The 23,864-nt window shown below is 42.3% G+C and overlaps 1 protein-coding gene across 1 annotated transcript; it reads right to left on the reverse strand.

Moving 5' to 3' along the window:
- Positions 1–3,436: 3,436 nt before the first annotated feature.
- On the reverse strand, positions 3,437–15,965 carry LOC117546032 (myelin-oligodendrocyte glycoprotein-like). Its single transcript, XM_034216115.1, has 4 exons — positions 15,731–15,965; positions 6,459–6,836; positions 5,252–5,335; positions 3,437–4,773 (listed from the first exon to the last, which is right to left on the reverse strand). Exons 1-4 carry the CDS (start codon positions 15,825–15,827, stop codon positions 4,646–4,648), a joined length of 687 nt encoding a protein of 228 aa, XP_034072006.1. The 5' UTR covers positions 15,828–15,965; the 3' UTR covers positions 3,437–4,645.
- Positions 15,966–23,864: the final 7,899 nt, after the last annotated feature.

Below are 23,864 nucleotides of genomic sequence, written 5' to 3' on the forward strand. Positions count from 1 at the left end.
AAAATAAAAACAATGAACAGTTACATCTCTACTTTACATAAGGGTGTCTGCACAACCGAGTACCAGAAAATATACATTTAAAAAAACTTTTCATTGTTAGGGGGGCCACAGGAGGGTCAGAGGTCAGTGTTAGGGGGGCACTGGCCCCCCCCCCCTTGCCCCCCCCCCCTAGAACCGCCCCTGCAATGAGGGCACGAGATAAGTTTGTGCACAGATGGAAGGCTGACAGGCAGATAGGCCATCCAGTTACTTTAGCAGCCGGCTAAAATGATTGGTCGTGCTTTTTACAGCACTACGGCTTCCACAGATGACATTTTTTTGTCAAATTACTTAAGATATTCATTGCTATCGGGATGTTAACAGCATTCCATGGAATATAACAAAAAGTGTATCTCGAACCGGTTTCTCAAACTTACCTATACCCACCTTTAAGTGAAGCCCAGAAGAATCACATACACAACTAGTTTTGCCTTTTTATTCATAATATGTGTAATAGTGCTCCTTTAATTAATTCATTCTTGCTAAACATTTTTTTCAAAATTAGGTTTCAAGTCAGCCCAACTTGACGTCAGAACAAGTGAATATCCAGTATACTTATTTATTTATTTTGGTGACGATCCGACCTCCATGCTGCTACTCTGGTTCAAACTGCATCCACCAAACAATATGATTTATCTCGACCTCCCCAAAATAACCAAAATCTGACACGGTGTGAGATGTCTTTTTTAGCTGTTCTGTCGTCATTTCCTGCGATCTTCTTCATGCAGTCAGTCAGAATGAATATTAATACGGGGCGTTTCTTTGACTATTTATAGGCAAATATGGGTGTTACGTGAAGCCCGCAAAAACTGCGCCGCATTTCGAGTTGACTGTGATTTATAAAGGGAAACCGGCGTAGGACGTGCGTGCGGCACGTTCTACGCCGGTACGCAGTGTTTTATACATTGAAAATTGTCTGTGCGTATTTGCTTTGTCCTACATATTCAACCTTCCCACGTGAATCCTACACAAGGCTTTATAAATGAAGCCCCAGGCCTCAATTAGACGCCTGCAGCTAGTCCAGAATGCAGCTGCGCGTCTTCTGATTGGACACAAAAAGCGTGACCACATCACCCCAATTCTGGCCTCATTACACTGGCTTCCAATTCGGTTCCGAATTGATTTTAAATTCCTTTTATTTGTTTTCAAAGCCCTAAATGGGCTGGCTCCGGCTATAGCCCAACTCCTCGCCACACCCCTGCCAGAGCTTTAAAGGCCCGGACACAGGGGCGGCAGGTACTGTAGGCTAGGGAAGGCTAAGCCTTCCCAAATATTTGTGTCACTGCATCCTGGTAAAATAAAAAATATAATGTAGCCTATAATGTTTGTGTCTTTGACATTAGCGCTGCTATGCAGCCACCTGTGCCCTGTACTACGAAGCCAGTTCAACAGACCATGGATATGTTTGAGTTATCTTAACTAACCCTAACAAACGAGATCTCCCTAAGCGGTCCTACGACGCTGGTTATCAACTCGGTAAATCAAGCCAGGGTTTCTCTCTCCAGCTGAGAGCGCGTTCACGTGAAAGGGGCGTGGTTAGCAACATTTGACCAATCACAAACAGGGACAAGTGTACTGACAGCGCAACATCATACTTCATTAATGAAAAGTAAACTAATATTAGACAAATATGAACTTTAAACATCCATGAATTAAACATATAATCCAGGATACAAGCCACATAGTTGCTGCAAGGAGAATACAGAACAACTTGTTAAAAAATAAATAAACTACAGAGTGTTTGAAACAATGCGTACAGCAGTTTTATGATATCACTGCCCCGTCTAAGACACGAGTGGATCTGACTTTAATTACATGTGAGTGTTTCGTCAACTTAATGTGTTGCTTAAAATAATACTTCTGCATACAGTATGTGTGACAATGTAGCCTAAGTGTTGCACGGCCAGATACGGCTGGAGAAGCTGACTCAGACGGAAATATTGTTTTTGTAATATATGACGGACATATATGATATATTATGATATTATATGATCGATGATCTGATTGATGATGTGATATGAATGAAAGTGCGACACGTCGGCGTCTTCTCTGCAGGCTACTGCAGTTTAAATGGTATTTCCTTTATCCTGTAATATGACTTGATAGATTTAAACCCCGCACACTGAGCTCTGATTGGTCAGCAGGCGGTGCTTTCACTGAGTTGATCTCTTTTCTATAGACGCCGGAGGCGGGCAGCGTCAGGTAAAAAAAAGTTATTTAGCCTTCCCAAACCTGAGCCTCACGCGCCGCCTATGCCCGGACACACCAAGCCGATTTTGGCCCTCGGTGGGCGTCAGGCCGACGATGAGCGTCCTGTCGCCCTACTCAGATTGGTGTGTCCCGCACCGTTGTGTATTTTCAGCCGTGACATGACGACGCATTTTCGGCCGAAACCCCGCCGATTCTACATTCGGTGGGCAATCGGCCAAAAGGCTGTCGGTCAAATAAATCTCTGATTGGCTGTTCAGCTAGCGAATCAGTGCATGAGAAGCGAAACGGAAGTGAGGGACCCAAACAAACGATTAAGAAGGCAAATCTGAGATTTCATTTAACTCCAGCTCTCGACACAGGTTCGGGAAAGCCCCATGAGCTTCTCGCTGTAGAGTGAAAATGGAACGCACACGCTATTTGTTGTTTGTGCGACTGTTGGCCAAGACGCAGGAGACGTGAGGCGACGCAACAGTCGGGTCCGTCTGTGTCAGTTATTTGGTGTCAGCTTGGTGTGTCCCTACCTTAAGGGTGGCTGACCAGCTGTTGCTGATAGTGCCCAATACCAGGCTAAAAACCCGAGGGGACCGACCGAGCCTTCTCAGCTGCCAGCCCAGCCCCCGTTGACAATTCACGTGGGCTGGGCTGGATGAGATCCCCCGGCTGATTTTTTGTCCCAGTCCTGATTTGATTTGTTATTGAGAAAACAATCCTTTCTAATGAATTTGTTCATTAAGTGAAGCCCAGAAGAATCAGACAACCACATCATACACAACTAGTTTTGCCTTTTCATTCATAATATGTATAATAGTGCTGCTTTAATGATTTCATTCTTGGTAAAAAAAAAAAAGAAATTAGGTTTCGAGTCAGCCCAACTTGACGTCAGAACAAGTAGGTGTGGGTAGGCTAGGTTTTTGTGCCAATGGAAATACGTGTGTGGGGAAAACACTAGTCTGCAGGTGCTTTATAAAATAAGATGAACTGGTTTATCAAGAAAAATGGGTTGTTATAGGAAAAGCAAAAAGCTCTGTTTCCGTCAACTCTAAATAACACACTCACACAGACGGTGCTTAATCTGCTATTGTTATAAGAAAATGACTCTGCATCATGGATCATCACATGCTAACATCCTTATGGAAACATGAAGACTAAAATACTGCAAGTAAAACGAGTAGGCATGTGGAGTCAGACTTTATTTCCATGACTGATGAACAGCTGATGTTCTCTTTTTAGGCAGCAGACAAGCCGATGATTAGGTGATTTAGTATGAAGGATGAAGGTTACAGCAACACACTGGTGTTTATGTATGAATCTTCTAGCAAGAGCTCACAGATGACAAAAGCCATGGAGTAAATGACTGTTTTATAATAAACACATACATAAATACGATAAGGAGGGTTAGATGTACTGTCAGCTTAAATTATCTTTCCCTTGTTGAGTAAACACTGAACTCCCGCACAGATATTACAACATGATGCAAGCACATTGTTTTTATTTAGCAACTATTATATAATCACAAAAATTATACTTCACTTAAAATGTCGTAACAAATGAACTAGTTTTGAAACAATCTCAAGTAACATTGGATAAAGTCTTGGATAATGATTGAAAACACTAACAGAATAACTTAAATACATCCAAAAATAACTTAAAAGATGAACAATACCTCGTTAAACAGCGTGAACAGGTAACGTTTAACGCTATGCTGATTATTTTTACACACAGAGCAAAACACTGCACACAGAAATAACTTGTTAACTTGTTATGTAAAGTGGAAAAAATAAACAAGAGATATTTTAACCTTTAAGATCACAGAAGGCACAATGCTCACTGAATAAGTGCTGCTTTGTTGGAACATTTTAGAATACAAATCAGTCATTATTAGAACATTTATAACAACACAATAAATAAATTATAAGCTGCCTCACCCTCATGCTACACACACATTGAACATGTATTCAGTACTTAAATAACAACTGAAAAAAATCAAGGGAAATTAAAGGAGTCATGAACAAGTACTTAATGAAGTATTTAGACCCTTCAAATGGACCTTTCTGTGTATGTCCTGCTGAAGGCGCATGATAAAGCTTCTTGGAAATACCCAGATTGCTTGAAATGATCGCCTTTATCATGTTGTATAAACACTTTCCACATCAGGGTCAAATGTTAATTCAACTATATCCTTCTGCGGGCCAGTGTGTCTCTCTGTAGTGGGAGAGGTTGATTTCCGTAGTGCGTATTATCATTTCCGTGAAGCAAAATCTCTGCTTCAGGGCAAATGAATAATAAATAAGTATTCAACTGTCTCCTTTTCACATACAGGAAGAAAGTATATGTTTTTTTCTAGCAGAGAATACTTATCAATTAAATGATAACTGATTTATACTCAAGTATTAAATTAGATCACGTTACTTACTTCTGGTTTTCGACATTTTGTTACACCCACTGTTAAAATTACCATTAACAGGAACACCGAAAGGCAGCTGAAAACCACGACTGGGATCACATTGCTGCGACTGGACACACCTGACAAGAAGAAGAAACAAAGACATATGATTAGAGCTGATCTAATTTATATACAGAGAGAGACTCACAGCGGAAAAGAGACTAAGAGGTTGGCTATTTAAGACTTGTGATGGATCCTATTTATGGAGCGTTGACTTCAGAGAAAGGAGGCTGGTGAACGATCTGATGTCTGATAAACTTAAGGTTTATTTAGAGTCTGGCTAAAGAGAACCAGGAAGTCACATTGTATGCCACCACGTATTCTTCCTTACTCCTATATTTGCAAATTAAGCAAATCTGCCTCTATTCAAAACATGGTCAAACACAGAGGCGCTGCACAACTAAAGTTCAACATGGACGTCCCATCTGTTACTATCTGCCCTATTCCTAATGTGAAAAGGACATTCTAATATCAAAATGTGCATTCATTCTTAGGTTTGATTGTAAAAAAACCTGGTTTATATGAATAGATTAGCTCCAAAAAACAACTTTCTGTCACCTTTATCGGCCGTTTCTTCCTTAGGATCGGGAGTTTGGAGATCTCTAGATTGCAGTGGCGTCTCTGTTGTCGGGGAGTTTTGCTCTGGAAAAAAAGAGATGTAATTACTTATAACACAGTATTTAAAGGAGACTATAGAGTGGTGCAGGAATAAGTCTTAAAAACCTGTAAAATGAGTTAGCACATTAGCACTTTCGGGTCTCTTGTGACATGAAGTCATGTGACCGTGCTGTAGTTCCCTTATAGCACAACATTAGCCTCCTTTAGCTTCGCGGTGGTGACGTGATGTCATGTGACCGTCCTGTAGTTCCTTTATGGCCCAACATTAGCCTCCTTTAGCTTCGCGGTGGTGACGTGATGTCATGTGACCGTCCTGTAGTTCCTTTATAGCCCAACATTAGCCGCCTTCACTTTAGCGGTGGTTACGTGAAGTCATGTGACTGTGCTGTAGTTCCTTTATAGCACAACATCAGCCTCCTTTAGCTTAATGGTGGTGATTTTAAGTCATGTGACCGTCCTGTAGTTCCTTTATAGCCCAACATTAGCCGCCTTTAGCTTAGCGATGGTGACGTGAAGTCATGTGACCGTCCTGTAGTTCCTTTATAGCCCAACATTAGCCTCCTTTAGCTTAGCGGTGGTGACTTGAAGTCATGTGACCGTGCTGTAGTTCCTTTATAGCCCAACATTAGCCACCTATAGCTTAGCGATGGTGACGTGAAGTCATGTGACTGTGCTGTAGTTCCTTTATAGCCCAACATTAGCTGCCTTTAGCTTAGCGGTGGTGAGGTGAAGTCATGTGACCGTGCTGTAGTCCCTTTATAGCCCAACATTAGCCACCTTTAGCTTAGCGATGGTGACGTGAAGTCATGTGACCGTACTGTAGTTCCTTCATAGCCTAACGATAGCTTTTTCCTTCTGAAGATTGCATTTACGCTAAACGTATCATACATGTGTGTTTGCCACAGATCTTATTTTCTGCAATATTCCAAAATCCAATGGAAAAAACCCATTGGCTTTTTTCAAGGGAGCCCTCACTATGCTTCAAAAATACGGCATCACTGCACCGATCTATAGTTGTTTCATACGGGGCGACGTAAACCGTTGACATGAAGATACTTGAGTTAGTGATCTTGTTTTATATTATATTGTGACACTTTCTACATGTGCAAAATGTTGATAAAATAAAACATGTTAACGTTTAACTCACCAACAACGAGAACAACGATTGCAGACTTTTTTTGACCCTCTAATTTCGGGATGAAGCATCTGAATCTCCCCTCGTCTTCAAGCGTCACGTTGTAGATCTTGAGGGATATGTCTCCTTTCCCCAAGCCCTCTGTGGACAGCAGCGTCCGCCCCACGTACGACGAGATCTTTATATCTGTGACTTCCCTTCTGTCGCGATAAAGATGAACGTAATCCACTCTGCTCAGGCGGTCGTTGGGGTCCGGCTTCAGGTCGGGCCTCGACCACTCAACGGTCAGTCCTGACACATTTATCGGAGGCTCCACGTGGCACGGGAGGTTGATGTCATCACCTGGAGCTGCTCTGATTGACTGAAGGGAACCAATCACCTGAGGCTGACCTGAGAAATGGAGGATAAAGTTAAAAAACCTATGGGAAAGAGGAGGAGGAGGAGGAGGAGGAGGAGGAGGAAGATTGTGGCACTTTTTTCTGCTTATTGAAAGCTTCATATACTTGCAAGATTTTGGCTGTTTTCAGTTTGTATCTTTAAGGTTAGATTACATTAATACCTTTATTCAAAGCAACCTACAAACACTTCTAAACGATAGACATGCATTTGACTCGAAATGTAAGGTTTATTTTTAGTATTTGGCCCAAGGGCACTTTCACATGTCACTTGCAGGGGTTGGGTATTGACCCACTGACCCTCTGATTGGTAGACGTGCATTTAAGTCACTTTGGATAAAATCCTCAGCTGAAATGCAAAGTAATGATTAAAGTATCCTCAGTGGAGTTCTTCTGTTTAATTTGGATTCCTACCAGTTTTCCACAGGATATTACATTATAACAGTTGATGGGAAAATACTGAATGTGCTATTTTGTTTTTCAAGGACACAGAAGTGTGCGTGATAACAAATGTCCAAATATATGAAAGTGTGTTTGACAGGCCCTCCTAGAAGGTAAACATGCCACGCTGTCACAGGCACATCATAATTATTTACCGATGTTTAATCAGATGTTTTGCCTCTAGGGGGATGACACGCATGATCATTTCTGACGTGGGCCTCAGTTATCTTTAACAAAGTATAGAGTAATGCTATGAACCAGTATTCCTCCATCTTGTAAGTGCAAAATGTTTTCTCTTGTATACAAGTGAGCGAGGGACAGTGTCCTATGGCTGTATGTGATGACTTCTTCCATTCTTGCAAACAATAAATACATTAATCCTGATTATTGAAACTCAAGCCGGTCTAAACAGCGAGCTTCACAAGAGCCCATTGATTTCCCCCACCCCCCATCTCCACATTGTGTGTGTGTGTGTGTGTGTGTGTGTGTGTGTGTTTGTGTGTGTGTGTGTGTGTTTCCATCATGACAGTCACATTTTGTTTACAAAATACTAGTGCTGTCAAAATTATCGCGTTAACGGCGGTAATTAATTTTTTTAATTAATTGCGTTAAAATATTTAACGCATTTAACGCATGTGCAGAATGGCCCGCCCCATACGTGCCACCAGCAGTGCTTGAATTGGAATGAAAAAGGTGCCAGTACTCTAAAATCAGCAACTTTTTCAAGTCAATTTTATATATACAGCCCACAAACAAGAATTTGGCTACTATAATGCTGGTGGGTTTGTCTCTTTACTACTGTATATTTTAGAAAGGTTCACTGTACTTAACATTTTTTATGATAGGCAGCGGATATGGCTAAAGCTCAGTAAGGTCAATATTAACTGAAAATATAGCAATCAAAGTCTAGATCTTCTGCTGAAGACACATGAAGCAGAGATCTTTCAGGTGAGAGCCCCTCTGGTGGTGTTCAACATTAATGACAAGGAAACAAAGCTCTGGTCAGAAGCATTTTTTATAAAAAGCTTTAACAAAATTAAGTATTTCTGTACATTTTGAATGTAATCTAACTTTCCAACTCAGAAAACGAAAAACGAAAAAGTGCCAAAAGTCTTCTCACATGGCTGAGCTGCTTTGCAATATACTTCACCACTGAAGAATACAAATATGTATAAAGTAAACTATGATGCAATCTAACTTTCCAACTCAGAAAAATGATAAAGAGCATGAACAAAGAACATGTAAAAACAAATGCAAAATTTGCACAATCTAAAATGAGAAACTGTAACTGCAAGTAACAAAGTCTGAGCCATGGTAAAGAGTTACATTGAACACCAAGCTGATCAGATAACTCCCTGGTTGGTCTGAAGTCCTTCTATCTCCAGGATCTGTACAAATCGGCACATTATGCCAAAAGTCTTCTCACTGGGTAAGCTGCTTTGCAATATACTTCACATTGTTAGAAAAGGCTCCAGAAGGCCTTGGGGACATCAGTATCAGGGGCTGGAGCTGGACAGGCTCTTTCATCAGCACTTCTCCTTCCCTTTGCCAGCCAGGACCTCACATACTGTTCCGGATTGAACTGTCCTAGTGATGGTCCATTACATTTAATGAAAACCAGGCTGGACAGTCGGCTGACAGAGAGAGCATTCCTTTTTGCAGTAAGGATATCGTTCATGCAGCTGAATGCCCGCTCACACTCACTAGTGGAGACAGCGATGGTTCGGACTGCTTTCAGTAGAGGCTCCATGGCAGCAGGTGTACGGGATGCCCTGGTTTCCTTGTATTCGCGAAAGCCCTGAACAGTCTCTCTTCTGTCCACTTTCAGCACTTCGCACAAACGTAGCACCTCTACGTCCCCATACTGTACGTCTAACTCCTCTTCAGGCCAACTTCCAGGATGGATAACTTTCATGTCCTGGATTAGCTGATTGTCCCGGGCCTCCCGGCCATGTAATGGGATTTCTCTTGTGCTGACATGAGAGGAGGTTGTGGAAGTCATTCTGTGTCTCAGATGCTCTACCATACTGCGGAAAAACTGACCTGCATGAATCTGTACAAGCCTGCCATTCTCACGCAGGGCAACACCCTTGAAGGACTTCTCAGCTAGAGCTGTATGAACTGTAGTCATGTGTGGGCCAGGCATGGTGACCATGGATTCAAAAACTCGTATTTCTCGAGTTAAGAGCCTATCTGCTGTAGGCAGTGTCATCTCTCTTTTTTGGAGTTGCCGAGAGAGGTCGCTGAGCTCTGTGAGCGCATCGTACATCAGTCCCAGATTGCTGACAAACGTTGCAGATGTGAGCACATCATCCAGGCCCTTGTACTTTGCTCTATCTCTGGAATCCCTGCTCGTGTCGTTTGCAGCATTTGTGAAGTGATCATGAAGCACTCGGTAGTTTTCCCAGACTGCTCTGACGCTCCTTTCACTTGAAGCCACCCAGCGGATGGACAAAACACGCCCTATCACCAGGAGACGCTGTCCGACTGCTTGCGCACACTGCGCTAACTGCCTCTGATTTTTGGGGGAGGCATGGAACAAGGAATAGAGTTTGTCAAAAAAGATCTGGAAATGATTGAGCCCTGAGACCTCCTTGACCACATCCCCAACTGCCAGCTCTAGACGATGATTGGAGCAGTGCCACACAAACAGGCGTGGGAATTTACTACACAACTGGGTAGCAACGCCTGTTCTCTTCCCTAGCATGACTGAAGCCCCATCACATGCAAAAGAAACGAAACACTGACCTAAAAAGTCCTCGTTAAAATCTCTTCCAAGACACTCCATTAACGCCTTTGTGATGTCATCAGCCGTTGTTCCATCCAACTCGATCAGCTCCCAAAAAAACGTTTCGGGCTCAGCATCAGCTAATGCTGAGCGTAGACACACAACAAGCACCGTTTTACCACTAATAGTGGTAGATTCATCGACCAAAACACAGAGTTTTCTTTGGTTTTCTGTAATGTCTTTTGCCATTTTTTTCTTCAGCTCATGAGCTATGTGGTCGATGATTTCGCCACAGGTTTTATTGGAGTGCAAAACCCTGCCCACGTTCAGCCCATTCAGTTTCTGTACATTCAAATCAATTGGCATGTCTGTGAATGGCCGGCTATGTTTGCCAATTGTATATGCCGTTCGAAAAACTCTGATAGTGGTGTCTAATTTAGATTTATGCATAGACTGCACTTGATGTTGAATAGTTTCACGTGAAGCAGATGTAAGGATGGCAGCAGCTTTTACATGGGCTTGTGATTCTTTATGTTCTTTGATTTTTTTTATCAGGCTAGCTTGTTGTTTGCCCTTGTCAACACCGAAATGAGACACTGCACACTCACCCCATTCAGTTGACAGTGTCAGTCCTTGTCCAGTGTGTATTCCCAAAGATTTGACATCTCTGCATATCCGACATCCTAGCTTCTTATCTTTAAGAAGGAGCCATGCATTGGTCTTGCAAAAATATTGCACCTGGTCCGTTGTCCAGCAGTCAGGTGCATCGCTTTGCCAGGTGTTGGTGGTGGCAGTTGCGCCAGCAGCAGCTAACTTTAGAGGCTCTGGAGGAGGCGGCGGAGCTAGTGCTAATGCTAATGCACTAGAACTTGGAGCAGGAGGATCAACCAAAGAAAGCTCCCCATCAGACACAATTTCCAACACAGGCACAGCATTCTCTGTATTTGAAGTTTCTTCCGGCGACAACCGCTGTCTTTTTGCACTTTTATTAATCCACGCTAACATTTTAGAAATGCTAATTTGTGACGTGACTTGCTTTCCTTCTCTCGGGGGCGTGCCTGCTCTGTTCTATCACTCTACATAGCCACCCACTGGGTGGGAGTTGCACTGCATAAACACAACACACGTGCATCTAGGTATGTAAATTGTAAAGCATTAAAACATGGTTTTACTAACAGTTTTCAGTATGTTGTTACTTCGGCATTATTATTATTATTATTTTGAAACGTGTATTACTATTAAATCACGGTCAAATAGGTTAATTTTGACATAGTCGTTTCCACCACAGTATTTACATGGAGAAGATAAGCCCCGCCCCCTCTCCAGCACGTTCTGTTTGAATGACAGGAGTAAACAGCTGACAGCCGCTGTGAAACTCCAGCGGTTAGAGCGATGAGAATGTCCGTTCGGCACCTCATGACGCATCTACTGAGTACCGGGCGGCTGTATATATATATATGGATGTATAATAAGAACGGCGGGAGAGTGTTGAGTACTGGCACGGTGCATGAGTACCGGAGTACCGCCAGCATGCCGGTACTGAGCAAGAAGTGCCGGTACTCCATGGGTCAGAACCAGAAGTGCCGGTACTGCGTACCGGTGAGTACCGGCCCAATTCCAGCACTGGCCACCAGTGGCAGTGCCAGGGTATGGCTGGGGTAGGCTACACCCATACCAAGAAATGGCTTATCCCCACCATGAAAAATGATGTTAAAGTAAGCAAAATAAAGTCTGCCAACTCGCGCGGAGTAAATTGCACAGACAGCAGTTAGTAAGATTGATTTCAGTAGCCACGGTTTTGAAAACTTTTGTCACGTAGTGATCGTCTTCTCAATAGAACATCTTTGATAACGGCGTGGTGTTGTTGCAGGAAGTCCCGACGGAGAATACTTTTGCTGTAGTACAGGGGTGCACATAACTGGTACGCAGGTTATGTGCGTAATCTGAAATGCGTACCGTCACTTGTGTCACAAAGCGCATTTGCGTACCGACGTACTTGTGAAGCTTTTCCAGAAGGCGGTTAGATCACCGGACGACAGAGTCGGTCTCCGTGTGCACAGACAGGGCTGCTGTTAACGTCGGTCTGTTCAACGGAATTGTGCCAAAACTACGCCAACCGGCTGCGGACGGAGACTTCCCCCCCCCCCCCCCCCCCCCCCATTCACTGGAGAACTGCGCTAAAACAGCTGATCACAACGTTCACACTCTGTGGTCACAACGTACTCCACTAGCGCGCCCCCCCCCTCTGTCGACTTTCCTGAAGTAGAAATCAACACGTAATGAATTAAGACCCCACGGTTTGATGATTGATAGGTGTGTGTGGGTTGTCTTTCATTTTGACACGCAGAAAAATGTTATAATAAACATAGATACTGTATGTTAAATGGATATATCCGCCTTCTTTCATTTATCTTTCCATTCCCACAACAATATACATAAATAAATGGCATATTTTGGACATAGTTCGAATGGTGATTAATCATGATTAATTAATTTTTAAACTGTGATTAATCTGATTAAAATTTGTAATCGTTTGACAGCCCTACAAAATACCCATGACAGATGCACCAACTGTCATGGGAGAACAACTTCCTCTTTAATGTTCCTCTTCGGATTTGAATCATGAAAGTCACATTTTGTTTTCAAAACTCACATCACATGCACCAACTCCATGTGATGTTTATAGTGTAAACTCAGTTTTAAAGGTCCCATCTTTTGGCCATTTTTACTGATCATATATATATTGTTGAGGACTACTAGAATAGATTTACATTGTTCAATGTTCCAAAATCACATTGGTTTTCTCATACAGCATCTCTGTATAGTATCTCTATTCACTCTCTGTACACGCCTTGTTGGAGATCCTGCCCCCCCGAGCCCAGTGTGCTCTGATTGGTCAGCTGGCCCACTCTGTTCTGATGAGTCCACCACCAGAGAGGCTTCGCCCCTGTCTAATAGAGTGCTTTCCCAGCCTTCCCGTTACAGCTGAACATCAGTTTTTATGTTTTACAATGGCGTCGGTTAGGAGCCAGGAAATGACAAACAGATGAGAATGCATGCATAAAGTCTAAGTGCCATGTTAGCGGGACATTACGGAGCTCACGAGTCCGCGCTGTGAGGCATGAAGAGCGGACAGTGTGAGGTGGATTTACTGGTGTAATTTCCCCTCACATTTCAGGGCAGAGTACTGTCTTGACATGATTGGATACAAATTTGAAGTGAACCTTTCAGCCTTCCAACAGTACATGTCTGGCTGGCAGAGGGTGGGCCTATTGTTCTATAGCTGTGTGCCAATTGGTCCAGATGTACTGACGTCAATAGGCCCCGGAAGAAAAAAATTGAAAAATAAAAATCTCCAATGAGGCGTTCTGGGGCAGCACAGACAGGTATTTTCTGTGTTCGAGTTTTACTCGCTACAGGGTGTACTTTGAGGGTTTGTGACTATGCAGATCGTTTACATGCAGAAAAACCTTCATAACACACAAGGGGACGGGTGATAACCAGAAAAGCATGACATGGGACCTTTAAAGGAACTAGATTGACCTCATTGTCTTTGAAACTTAAAAAAAATCAGCAGAACTGTTAAACAATAACACTATTCAAGCGGAAAATGAATGTCATCGAGTATGAATGGAAATAGGAAAGTCCCCTGTGTAGCCAAGTATAAAACAACCTTTTATAAGATAAGAAGAGTGCGTCATATAGTTGTATATAACATTACATTTAAAACCTATATCCTGTGAGATTGAGAGAGATAAATACACTTCCTGAATTTCATTCATTACTGTAAACTTTATACACATGCCCTTTTGTTTTACTTCAGTTTATTTAAATATAATATAAAAGCAAATAAAAAAACGTACTCTTTAACATTCCTCTTTGGATATAAAACACAAAGCACCAAATGTTTAAATTTAAATTAAATAGACTAAACATGACCCACAAGATTACAGATATCATAGTGACAATAGGCGCTTTCACATACTTTTCCCCGGAACTTTTATTTGCTGGAACTATCTAGTAAATCGCGTTCACATAACATATAAGTCCCTGAGGGAGGATTAGGCAAATGAAGCCGCTGACGTCCTTTCTTCTTCTTCTGCTTTGGGTTTACTGGCAGGCCGCAAAGAACTTCACGGCGTATACTGCCACCCAAAGTCCCCGGCCCGGAAGTCCCCGGAGTTGGGGACTGGCTTCAGTAGAAGCTGCTGGGACTCCCAGCAGCTTCTACTGAAGCCTTCCGAGTAAATCCCCAGAACGCCGACACCTCCTCATCTCCACCGCTCCCATGTTTTCTTTTGTGTTGCCATAAGTTATTCTCTCTCTGTTGGTGCGCGGGGCTAATGCTAATAAGAGCAAATAAAATGGCCGCTTCACAAACACTTTTCAGAGTTTTACGGGGCGTGGTTTGCAATCCGCCCAGCCAATCAGAAATTAGAACCTTTTCCTCCCCAGGAAAGTACCTGCTCTCTAGCAGGGACTAAAAAGGGGTGAAAAGGTTCGCAAAAAAAAGTTATAGTTCCAGATCTTTTTGGTGTGAACGTAAAATCCCAGGAACTATCGGAACTATTCCTGGGAAAAGTAAGCCGGGGTGAAAGCGCCTATTGTTTACTAAGTGGTGGAAGTATATTCACTCAAGTACTGTACTTAAGTACAATGTTGAGGTACTTATACTTAACTTGAGTATTTCCATTTTATGCTACTTTGTACTTCTACTTCACTACAGTTCAGAGGTTGCACAATGACTACTTTTAAATTTGGTACTTTAACTATATTTTGATGCTGATACTTTTCTAATTTTACTTGAGTAACATTTTGAATGCAGGACTATTACTGTAACAGACTATTCCTATACTCTGGTACTTCTACTTTCACTCAAGTACAAGATCTGAGTACCTTTAAAGTGGAAAAGTATTATCATCAAAATATAGTGAAAGTAGCGACAGTAAAAGTAGTCGTTGTGCAGATTGGTCCATTTCAGAATAATATATATGATATGTTTTATAATGATTGATCATGAAAGTGTTCTCAAAGCTGGTGAAGGTGCAGCTAGTCTGAATGACTTTGTATACTGCAGGGTAGCTGGTGGATTTACTCCAGGTGGAACTAAAGTCTGATTCAACACTTGATTAGATTTCACATCATTCATCCACATCTGTGAAGTAACTAAAGGGATTAAATACATGTAATGGAGGAAAAGTACACCATGTACCTCTGAACTGTAGAGGAGTAGAAGTACAAAGTAGCAAAAAACAGAAATACTCAAGTAAAGTACAAATATATCAACATTCTAAGTACAGTATGAGTAAATGCACTTACTTTACACCTCTGTATTTAAGTAGCCTAACTATACCAAAAGGGACGTTTTTTCCCGTTTTTTAATTACTTCAGTTACAGCTTCTTAAATGTGAAGATTTCAAATAGTTGTTGTTGTTGTTGTTGTTGCAATGACTACTTTAACTCTTTAAGTACATTTTCCTAATCGTACTTACATATTTTTGCTTAAGGAACATTCTCGATGCAGTATTTCTAATTGAAATTGATTATTTATTTTGTTTTACAGTGTATATTATTGCTTTTAATCAAACAAAGAATCGGAATACTTTTCCACCATCGTTTACATTACTGAAGAAGATAACATAGTTTACTACAATGTAATGTTTCTTTAAAGATGAATATCGCTTGCTTTCAACACTACGGAAACACATTGTTGATCTTACCGGCAGCAGGTGGTGAAAAAAGCCAAAGAACGACGAAGATAAAGCGTAATTTTACAGGCGAGGGTGAAACACTGTAGAACAGCCCATCACAGTCCATAATAATGTGTGTAATAATCCTGCAGACAGACAGAAAAAACCCCACAGACTTTACTGATGTATAATGCTTTACTGGCAGAGCATTTTAAACAAAGACCAGGAAAAAGAGGGAGTTTCCCATCTACGCCATGGCAACGCCCCAATTCTGTTAGAACGATTCCCCCCCCCCCCCCCCCCCCCCCCCCCCCCCCCCCCCCCCCCCCCCCCCCCCCCCCCCCCGAAACTCTCAATAAACGCCTGGCTCTTAAAGAAAATATCGATCTATGGATATATTCCTCCTGAAGCCAAAAGAGATGAGCTAACAGCAGCTGATTTAATACCACACAGGGCAGCAGAGCAGACAGTGGCAGTAAACTAGCTCCGGTCATTTATTTCTGGTCATAATAATTTGTTATGTTAATTCCATTCAAAACACATATATTGAATTCGTTCACTTGCAGTGCAAACATTAAACCAAAGTAATGCGTTGTTATTAATATTTATAAGCTAGTAGTTTAATAGAAATGTTCTCCTTAAGGGATAGACATAATAGCATCAAAGCAGTAACATGTCCCGCAAAAACCTTGTTGTCCCACATGTTGCTTGTTGTCACCTGATCACCCTAGCTAGCGCTATCAGACAGGAGTTTACCAACACTAGCACACACACACAAGCGAGCACACACACACAAGCGAGCACACACACACAAACTCATTCTAAAAGATCTTTGAAGGAATCAACTGCAGAGCGTCAATCCATCCACCCATCCATCTTCTCCCGCTTATCCGTGGTCGGGTCGCGGGGGTAGCAGTTCCAGCAGAGAGCCCCAAACTTTATTTTCCCTGGCGACATCAACCAGCTCTGACTGGGGGATCCCAAGGCGCTCCCAGGCCAGCGAAGAGATATAATCCCTCCACCTGGTCCTAGGTCTACCCCTTGGTCTCTTCCCAGCTGGACGTGCCTGGAACACCTCCCTAGGGAGGCGCCCAGGTGGCATCCTAACTAGGTGCCCGAACCACCTCAACTGGCTCCTTTCGACGCGAAGGAGGAGCGGCTCAACTCCGAGTCCCTCCCTGATGACCGAACTTCTCACCTAAGGGAGACACCAGCCACCCTGCGGAGAAAACCCATCTCGGCCGCTTGTATCCGCAGAGCGTCAATTGTTTGCATTAATACGCGCCTTTTCTTATCTACAAGGAGCCCAATTAAGATGGTCAGGTAGGCACATTTAATTTGAATTTTGTTTAATATCAGAGGGGTAAGAAGTAACTTGTACAAAATATACTTAAAGTACCAACATGGAGATGACAGCAATAACACTGTGCGCTATCTTCACCGAGTATATGTGCATTTATTATTCAGACTTTACAAGACTAATGTGCATTTTTGCTAATGAGTACCTTTAACTTCAGCATTTTATTTTTCCTTTTGTCAGGTCTTGTCTTTTAACTGCAAACCATGGATACACATAAAAAACCTGAAACTGAAATCACTTTTAAAAACTCAACCTTTTCTCATTTATTTTCAGTGATTTTTAGTTAGTTTTATTTTCTGGGTGTTTTACATTTGTCCTGTTTGTGTGTGAAAGCAAAGGTGCTTTATGAATAAGCCGTTTTTTTATTATATTATTGTGACGGTTTTATTGAATCTACATTGTGTTCCTATTTTGAGAAGTATAGCCAATAAATAAATAAAACCCCATTCTTTACAGCACTTCCAAAAACTTTAACTTACAATATATAACTCAGATAGACAAGCAAAACCAACAACATCTCCTCTGTTATTGTCAATTATATTTGCCTTTTTCAAATTAAATGACACCACACTATATAGATCTGTTATGACCACATTACATATTTTTTCATATCGCTTTAAAAGTGAATTTGTGGTCTATTTTCGGAGAGGACAATAGAGAACCGCAGTGACGCGTCCTAAAACAATTTCTCCATAGGATTTTGGAAAATAGCTCCAAATAAGGTCTGTGGTTGAAACACATTGAAGAGACAGATCACGTTTTGTTCTACGACATTAAATCCATCAGCAGTGACCCCGCTGGTGATTTCTGAAGAGTTTACGTGTCTGAAAAACGATGGTTGTTACCAAGTGGGTGAATAGGACTACAGAAGTTGTCCAGGCCGTTTTACGTCATTACACCGAACACGTAAACATTCCTCTAAGTTTGTTTGCCCTGTTCTGCTTGAAAGCAAGTTCCTGCCTCCTGCAAAGTGTTCAAACAAACGCTTCAACTTGTACCATTTATAATCTGTATGTTTGAATATGGATCTTAAGTTGGCGTGACGTTGAAGCAGCGACACTGCTGTAGTTCGTTTATAGCATAACGTTAGCATTTTGCTTCTGGCGACTAGATTTATTATCAGAAAATTATAAAAGTAGGATAGACATGTGGAGATTATCCGGCTGAACAAAACGTGATCCGTCTCTTAAATGTGTCTCAACCAAAGATCTTATTTCCAGCTATTTTCCAAAATCCTATGGAGAAATTGCATTGCGTTTTTGACGAAGGAACCGGAAGGAGTTTACTTCCGGGTTTTAGGACGCGTCACTGCGGTTCTCTATGGGTGACATCAATAATGACATTAACACCTAGAAGCTTTCTAATTTCTCTAATTCCCCTCCTCGACTCCTATCCTCGTGTCTTAGTCCCGCCCATAGGACATGCGAGCGGAGGAGTCGAGGAGGGGAACCGAGGAGAGAGGAGGGGAAGCAGCAGGCGTTTACAGAAATTAGAAACCTTCCTTGTAACACCTGCGCTTCCCACCAGGAAGTATCTCAGTATCAGTTTAATGTTTAAACAGCCTAACAAGTTCTTTATTTATGTATTGCTAATGATTTACTCCTGTTACATTTTCTCGCTAGAACCTCCACCATACCTGTTCGGCAGAACCTGTTTACGTAAAGCATCTGGAGTGTTCATTTAAAAGCAGGTAGATTGAAAGTTAATTTACATTTTCTATGCGGAGAGTTAGATGACAAGATATGAATCTATAACCAGCCATGAAAGTGGTATCAACCAAAACAACTTCCACTAACTTGTCTTTCTTAAAACGTTCCCTTTCATCACAAATGGTGCTACTGGGTTGGTGCTTACAGTCCCTCAATGTCCTGACTTGAACATCACCAAATCAATACTGACCTGAATATGAAAAATAAAAAGTCCCTGGCTCTGTCTCTGTCATGCGAGACGAATGAATAGTTGTTTTTATTTAACTCTGACACCAAGGACATACTGTGGAGGAACAAAGCCAATGTATTACCAGGAAGCTTTTTGTATGTTGGAACTTTGAGAAAACAAATGTCAATATTTCCTAAAGTGTGCCAAGTTTCCTCTTTCACTAATACTTAGACAGGATGGGAGTGGCCTCGGTGGTCAACACACCTTTATATAAAATATAAACCAAATGGTAACCTCTTCACATAAAACATGACGGATCATTTACTACTTTTAATTTATTAAATAAAAACAACTAGCAACTGCATCTAAACACTGTTAGTGGGAAAATGGACAGGAATGGATGTTTGATAAAATGCTCAGCTAAGATGCTTAGATGATTTCTAAAGACTGGTGGTATGTTTTTTGTCACCTTTATTCTGATCATGTTATAAATTCACTGGCTCTAAACACTTTCCATGTGTAGGTTTCGCCCAGTGTGTAACATAGGTGATATCTGGGCCCATAGATCTCGGCCTCCGTTACGGGTTGTATAGCTTCATTGTTGGTGATTGTGTTCACCTGGTGCCCTGTGTTGTCTCCTCCCCCCTCACCTGTGTCTTGTTGGTTTGATTAGTCGGGGTGTATTTAGGCTCTGTTTTTCCTGTTTGCTGGGGTGAGATCCTTGTGGCTGCTGACTGTGTTCAGGACAGTCATATTGAGGCTGTGTCATGTACCACAATGAGTAATAAATGCCCACACTGGGTTGTATTTGGGACGTTCTGCCTTTGCCTCCTTGCTTGGTCGGGCCGCTCACTTGTCAGCTGTTTTTCTTTAATAATGAAACAAATTTGCACTTCTTTGGATGCAAGGAAAGTTTATTTTGCATAGTTGTGTTCCAACAAATTCTAAATGCGAACAGAAAGCATGCAATATACATTCAAAATCACATTGAGGAGTAAAATAAAGGTAATTCAATCCTCCTAATTAAGTCAAGTCCACTAGCTGAAGGACTTTTCATTTTAAGGAAAGCACAGCGGCTCAGCATAAAGCCCCAACAAGAGTTTGAGGAGGGTCAAAATTGTCAACATCCTAGTGCAAAAACACCTGCTAGTTTTCACTCTGGTATTGGGATAGCACCTGGTAGTATGCTAGGACATTCTGGTAATAGTGAGAAACATATACTTGTGTCAGAGTCGGACACAGGATGGAGGTATTTGAAAGAGGAAGAGGAGGATTGTCCATCATCTGAGGCCTTGAGGTCCGAGGAGGAGCTGAAGGGGAAGGCGGACGATGAGTGGAGATGACGCGATAAGCCATTGAAGTCGGAGTACTTGTGGAGTTTGACGGAGAAATACTGGATGTTGGAAGAGATGCATTGGTGGTTTGAAAGGTACCTGTGCTCGTTTGATTTGGAGAAAATCTGAATGTGGGATTTGAAAAGGTAACGTTGTTGCTGGAAGGAACAACAGTCGAACTGCTCTGAGGCGTTGGAGAAGTTAATGGCTCAGTAGTCATTTTTGCAAGGGTAGTAGCAGCTGATGCTAATGTAGGATGACGTTCAGTTGAGTTTGAAGTGACAGTAATGCCACTAAGTGTGGGGGTGGCAGTTTGAGGCATTGCAGAAACTGTAGAAGTAACTAATGGAGGATTGGCGGAAGTGCTTTCCTCAGAAACAGCTGTTTGAGTGGTTGCTATGGCTGCACTGATGGAGGGGGTTGATGTAATGTTTTTCAATTTATATGAAAAACGTACTTGGCTATAAATCTTGATTCTGATTTTAACAGAAGTGTACATATTTTAAAAAGGTAAGCTACATACATGTTATATTGCATTGTATGTTGCAAAGATCCCAAGATTCATTAAACCATTTTATGTCATTGCTGTTTTAAAATGTTGTGTTGTCTTATTGTGCCCCCTGGTGCCCGCATTTGAAATACTGGTGCCATTATAGTCTTATTAAGGGAAGTGTGTGCTTAGAAAGTCATTTTCATATAAGTTATTTAGTGTATTTGATCAGCTAATAGCAGGAAGTCATTGTTCTGCACATATGGACCAAGTCAAAGACATGCAAGTCCCAAATCCTAAAGTGTTTTGAACATTTTTCAGCTTTTTGACTGCGTTTACCAGCTGATTAAAGATACATTTTCACATTAAGCACATACATGAACACATTATCCTCTGATACATGGAGATTCATGGTTTTAAATATACATTTAAAAATGTGTACAGTTCTGTTGAAATCAGAATCCAGATTTATAGACAAGTACGTTTTTCATATAAATTGAATTTGCTTTGATTTGTTGCTAAAAATACAATATATATAAAACAAGGGCTACGTATTGTAACCCTTGTTATATAAGCACAGGCGGAGCCCTCTACTGGACTCTATGGGTAATACCTTATCATGCAAGCATTCACCTACTGAGATTTCTATAGACGTAGAACAACCAGTGGCGGCGGGTCATTAGGGGCAGGTGGGGCACAGCCCCACCTAGTGTCAGAAGAAAGTATTACAAATAATGATTACAAAAAAATACTAAAAAATAAATAAAAAAACATATAAAATATATTTTAAGGTCATGTTTAATAATCTGATTCGTCTGTACATTTCTGTTTTAGTCTGTGTTCTTCTAATTAGTGTCTAGAGTGCCGTTTTGAGCTGTTTAGAGCCATGTGGGACAAAACCCGATCCTGCCCCTCCCTCTCACAGTCTAAGTGAACGGTGATTGTAAAAACTACACTGCGCATGCTCAGAGTATTTTTCTATTTAATGTGTGTGGCAAAAAAATAATGACCGTAGGGGCATAGTGCTGCCATCCCCACCATACGTCATCTCACATAATTCAGAATTGATTGGCTGTAAGTACTCACGTGTGCAGTGCTGCGAAACGTCACGTGTAGTTTGAAGAGGAGACGAGAGAGCAGCATATAGCTAACATCACCAGCGATTAAAAGAAGTAAAAAACTGAAAGAAAATGAATGAAGTTGACCATTTACTGGAGCACACATTTGAGACACTTAGTCTCGGAGAGAAACTGGAGGTAAAGCGCCTCGGTGCCCACCATCCACCGGATTTCCAAATGGTCCAGACTGCGGGCAAAGTTAAACGTGGGTTTAACGCTGAGTGGTTTGCTAAAAAGAAATGGCTAACGGCGAGCATCCAGAAGAATTCCCTCTTTTGCTTTCCTTGCCTGCTTTTTGGTGAAGATCAAGGTACTTGGTCGAGGACAGGTTACAAGGACTTAAAGCATCTTTCGGAGAGGACAATGAAGCATGAGAGCAGCAACAGTCATTTGGAAAATGCCGTAAAATTGGGATTACTTGGAAGGGTGAATGTTGCAGCTCAGATTGACAGCGCCTACAGACGCGGTATTGATTCTCATAATAGGAAGGTGGAAGAAAACAGGTACGTGCTTGGTCGGATCATCACCTGTATTAAACTGTGTGGGAAATGTGAGACAGCACTGCGGGGCCACAACGAGTCGGCGGACTCTCTGAATCCAGGGATATTCAGGTCAATTTTCGAGACAATGTGTGAGGGCGATTCCAGGCTTCAACGGCACTACGAAGCTCAGCTTGTTTTCAAAGGGACATCAAGCACCATACAGAATGAACTCTTGGACTGCATGTATGATGTGTACAGGGGAGGAAACAGCCAAGCAAGTGGACAACACATCATTTGTTGCCGTTCAGGCCGACGAGACAACCGATGTCTCCTGTAAATCGCAAATGGTGATTGTGCTGCGATACATTATGCCTGACCTCACAGTTACAGAGCGTTTTTTGGAGTTTGTGGAAGTAAAGGACAAAACTGGTGTAGGTCTCTCTAACAGCATCAAGGCTGTTCTGGAACCCCTGAAGCTGAAAGAAAAGCTAATCGCTCAGACCTATGACGGGGCGGCCGTCATGAGCGGTAACGTGCGCGGGGTACAGACGGTGATGAAGGAGACGTACCCAAACGCTCAGTTTGTTCACTGCTACGGCCACCAACTGCACCTGACCCTGCAGCAACTGTGTTCAGCAAGGATGAGCATCCTGAAGGTGTTTTTTGCAGATCTAACTGCTTTTTCCACTTTTTTCTCCGGTGCTCCAAAACGTGTTGCAGCTCTTGCAGAGGCAACACAGAGACGCATCCCACGGCCACCGACTGTGAGATGGAACTTTAAAAGCAGAACTGTGAACGCGGTTTGGGAGACCCGAGATGCACTACTTCAGTGTATGAAGCATATACGCGCACAACCAGGATGGGATGCGGTCACCATAAGTGAGGCATACGGCCTGTCAAAGAAACTGCGGGACCGAGCATTTATGCAGCTCCTGGAGTTTTTTTCGTTGCTTATGCCAGAAGTGGATGTTTTATACAACACTCTGCAAAAACGAAGCATCGATGCACCTGGGATCAACAGCGCGCTCTGCCGTTTCAAGGAAAATGTTCAGAAAATGAGGCAGAAAACTGATGCATTGGCCGCCACTGCTCATGATGGAACAGACGAGCCAGGTCGACGAGTCAGCAGCACAGCGCCGGTGATGAAGGAGGCTTGTGACACAGTCATCTCACAGGTGGAACAGAGGTTCTCACAGAGTGACCATTTGATCGCTGCAAAGCTTGTTGACAGCTCATTCTTCCCACAGCATGTCCTGTCATTTCCTACACCTGAGCTTGACTGCGCCGTGAAACTGTGGCCTGCGTTGGGAAACAAGGAGAAGTTGAAGTCTGAGCTGACCACGCTCTACTACCGCCACAGTGAGCTTCACACTGGAAACACTGCCCTGTCTCTGTTGAAATCCATTCACGAGAACAACTTGGAGGAAACGTTTGCTGAGACTGTTATTTTGGTCAAAATAATAGTGACAACTCCGATGACGACATCCGAGTCAGAGAGGAAC

The sequence above is a fragment of the Gymnodraco acuticeps genome, unplaced genomic scaffold, assembly GCF_902827175.1.
Source record: "Gymnodraco acuticeps unplaced genomic scaffold, fGymAcu1.1, whole genome shotgun sequence".
Taxonomy (NCBI): domain Eukaryota; kingdom Metazoa; phylum Chordata; class Actinopteri; order Perciformes; family Bathydraconidae; genus Gymnodraco; species Gymnodraco acuticeps.